At 60.4% G+C, this 3,538-nt stretch overlaps 1 protein-coding gene across 3 annotated transcripts in view; it reads left to right on the forward strand.

The window, feature by feature from the left end:
- Nucleotides 1-2,483, forward strand: part of SLC11A1 (solute carrier family 11 (proton-coupled divalent metal ion transporter), member 1) — a 9,896-nt gene extending 7,413 nt beyond the window's left edge. The window contains exons 11-15 of one of the 3 annotated variants that reach the window (XM_014531054.1): nt 35-154; nt 537-686; nt 1,133-1,206; nt 1,610-1,781; nt 1,903-1,971. In XM_014531054.1, coding sequence (XP_014386540.1) covers nt 35-154; nt 537-686; nt 1,133-1,206; nt 1,610-1,772 — 507 coding nt within the window. In that variant the 3' untranslated portion in view covers nt 1,773-1,781; nt 1,903-1,971. The other 2 variants (XM_005883418.2, XM_014531055.1) reach the window with 2 other exon arrangements.
- Nucleotides 2,484-3,538: the final 1,055 nt, after the last annotated feature.

Genomic DNA, 3,538 nt, shown 5'->3' on the forward strand with positions numbered 1-3,538 from the left:
GGGGCCGCGCGTCTGACCACACCCCTCCTCCCAGGGCGTGATCCTGGGCTGCCTGTTCGGCCCCGCCGCCCTCTACATCTGGGCGGTGGGTCTCCTGGCGGCCGGGCAGAGCTCCACCATGACTGGCACCTACGCGGGACAGTTTGTGATGGAGGTGGGGCCTGGGGCCAGGGGTGCGAGGTCAATTGACACATTACGGGGACGCGGGCTTCGTTGATCCTTAAAGCAGTGCAGATCTTAAAGCAGCCATTATAAGCCCCACTTTGCAGACTAGAGATTCAGAAAGGTGAGCGACCGGCCCAAGGCTGCAGGCCCAGGACTAATAGGAGGCTTTTACCTAAAACTCTTCGGTCTGCCGCCATCAGCTGTGGGAACTCCCCCAATTTCTTCCTACCCATTGCCAACTAGGGACAGAGCTGCCCCCCATTTCAGAAATGCAAAAACAGAGGGTTCCCCCAGCATGAGATGGGGTGAGGGGAGACAGGTCCTTCCTCTGGAATCTCCAGCCATCAGGGTGCCCCCCCCCCACACCCCAGGGCTTCCTGAAGCTGCGGTGGTCGCGCTTTGCCCGCGTCCTCCTCACTCGCTCCTGCGCCATCCTGCCCACCGTGCTCGTGGCCGTCTTCAGGGACCTGAGAGACCTTTCAGGCCTCAACGACCTGCTCAACGTGCTGCAGAGCCTGCTGGTGAGGGCAGCCCTACCACCCTGACCCCTTGCGGAGCTAAACAGGAACCACAACAGTCCCCTATATTGAGTTCACCCTCCTCCAGGCACAATCTACACACACCTTGCCAACAAGCCTCACATAATCCCACAGCCAGCCCAGGGGTACGAACCACCGTTGTCCCCATTTTGCAGCTTGGAAAACTGATGCACGCAGTTCAGTGGCCAATGGCAGAACTGGGGTTCAAACTCAGGCAGCCTGGGACCACAGCCCCCAAACACTCTCTCCTGCTCAGGAGCCCCACAAACTTGGAAGGCACAGAGGTGGAGACACAGAGTGGTTATAAGACTTGCCCAAGGGCACACAGCCAGGCAGAGGGTGAAAGGCACTCCGGTCCATCCTCTCCTCCTGGCTGAATTCCGAGGGCAGGGTCCCTCAGCCCCTAACAAGCTCCCCGTTCTCCCCAGCTTCCCTTCGCTGTGCTGCCCATCCTCACCTTCACCAGCATGCCCACGCTCATGCAGGAGTTTGCCAATGGCTGGTGAGTATTCCCCATCCCAGGCACTGGACTTGCATTACCGGATTTGATCCTCACAATCACCCTGAGGTAGGAATTACCATTATCATCCCCCTTATCCCGAGGAGCTCAGAGAGGTTAAGGAAGTTTCCCAGCAAATGGGGGAGCCAGGGCTGAAATCTGGGGGCGAGGGCTGTTTCTAGAACCTGAGCTCTTCACCTTCACCTCAGACTCTGCTCTTGCAAAATCCCACCAGGGTGGAGCCTGCAGGGCCCAAGAGGCAGAAGTGGACAGGGGTCTGCTCCAGATCCACAGCCCAGAGAAGCTGGCTTTGTCATTCCCCCCTCTCCCCACCCCGTCCAGACTGGCCGTGGGCTCTGGAGGAGGAGGAGGTGCAGCAATCCTGAGTCTCCCTCCTGTCCTCCAGGCTAAGCAAGGCCATCACCTCCTCAATCATGACACTGATCTGTGCCATCAACCTCTACTTCGTCGTCAGCTACCTGCCCAGCCTCCCCCACCCCGCCTACTTCGGCCTGGTAGCCCTGCTGGGCGCAGCCTACCTGGGCCTCACCGCCTACCTGGTACTGTAGGGCCAGCAGGTGCCTTGGGGATCGGGAGGGCAAGGAGAGGAGGCAACAGATGGAGGGAAGGAGGGAGGCAGGGAGGGGATGGACTGGGGCTTCCCCAGAGGTCTGGTTCTCATCATCACCCCTCCCCCAGGTCTGGACCTGTTTCATTGCCCACGGAGCCACCCGGCTGGCTCACAGCTCCCACCAACACTTCTTGTATGGGCTTCCTGAAGAGGAGCAGAAGGGGGAGCCCTCTGGATGAACACCCCCTGGACCTGGCTTGAAGGGGGGGAATAAAGGGGGCAGACTGGCCTGTTGGACAGGGGAGTGGGGGAAGTGGAGGCAGCAGATGGAGTGGGAGTTTCGGGGGGCAGGCCAACCTGGGTTCCATAGGGACCTGCTATTTCCCAGCTTGGACAAGTGATGAACCTACAGGTCTTAGTGTCCTCATCTGTAAAGTGGGACATCAACCTTGCAATGGGTGTAAAGCACTTGAACACAGTGCTTGGCAACGGGACTTAAAAAAAAATCCTAAAGTATTTATTGAGCACTTACAGGAGTGACCTGACAGACAGTCCCAGTTGGGGGCAGGCTCCAAACTGGCACTTAAAATACAGTCCGGTGGATGCTAACTCAACGCCAGCTCTATTCTCGTCCAAAAGAAGAGGAAAACGGAAACCAAGAAAACACAAAATCCCATCAAGAAGAGCCACCTGCCCTGGCCGGTTTGGCTCGGTGGATAGCGCGTCGGCCTGCGGACTGAAGGGTCCCAGGTTCGATTCCGGTCAAGGGCACATGCCCGGGTTGCGGGCTCGGTCCCCAGTGGGGGGCGTGCAGGAGGCAGCCGATCAATGGTTCTCTCTCATCATTGATGTTTCTATCTCTCTCTCCCTTCCTCTCTGAAATCAATAAAAATATTTTTTAAAAAAGAAGAGCCACCTACTCCAATGCCTCCTCCTCTAGCAGTCTAGTTCCTCTCGCTGGAGTGGCCTCCGCCTTTCTGATCCACCAGCAATCCCATTTTCCAGGCAGTAAAACCGAGGCGCGGTTCTCGCCCCTCCAGGCGCCGGGTCTAAGGAACCCGAGTCTCTGCCTCCGAGGCCCGATTCACTGGCCGCCTTCCCAGGAAACCAGCGGCCGGACTCCCACGCCGGCCTTCCCACGCCCAGGGCGCGGACTCCCAGCTCCCCCTGGGGGCAGGGACGGTCCCGCGCGCCCGCAAGCTCAGCCGCAGCCTCGCCCTTCCCCGCTGCGGAAGAAAAGGCGGGCACTTGGGCCTCCCGCCCTGAGGCCTCAGAATCCGCCCAGACCAGTAGGGGGTCACGGGGGAGCTGTGTGGGCGGGGAACCCCCGCCGCCGCTGGGAGCCGCCCGCCAGGCCTTCGCCCCTGGCCGGGACTGCACTTTACAGACGCTCCCTGGGCGGTTTCTAGGCTCCCCCAAGCCCCTCCTCCGGCCTCTTCCCGATCCTCGGACCCTGGCCCCGAGCCGAGGAGGCGGCGCGGAGAAGGGGTCGCCAGGCTTCCCCGGGTGTTGAACTTGGAGCGGGCGCTGTGCCCCTAATTTCCCGGGGATTCGGCGGGGCAAGCTCTGCGCTCAGGATGGGGCGCTTGTTGATGAGAATTTCCTCTTTCTTAAAAGGGCAACGATGCCAGTGGGGCCCTCCAGGAGGCACGGAATGGGACGGGTCGGGCTCTGCCAGAGCGACCAGGGAAGAGGTGACCTGAGCGAGAAAGCCTCCAAGTCCCTTCCCGGGCCTGGCCCTGGAGAACCGGGGGCCACGCGAGC

Source organism: Myotis brandtii, unplaced genomic scaffold (assembly GCF_000412655.1).
Source record: "Myotis brandtii unplaced genomic scaffold, ASM41265v1 scaffold79, whole genome shotgun sequence".
In the NCBI taxonomy this organism is placed as follows: domain Eukaryota; kingdom Metazoa; phylum Chordata; class Mammalia; order Chiroptera; family Vespertilionidae; genus Myotis; species Myotis brandtii.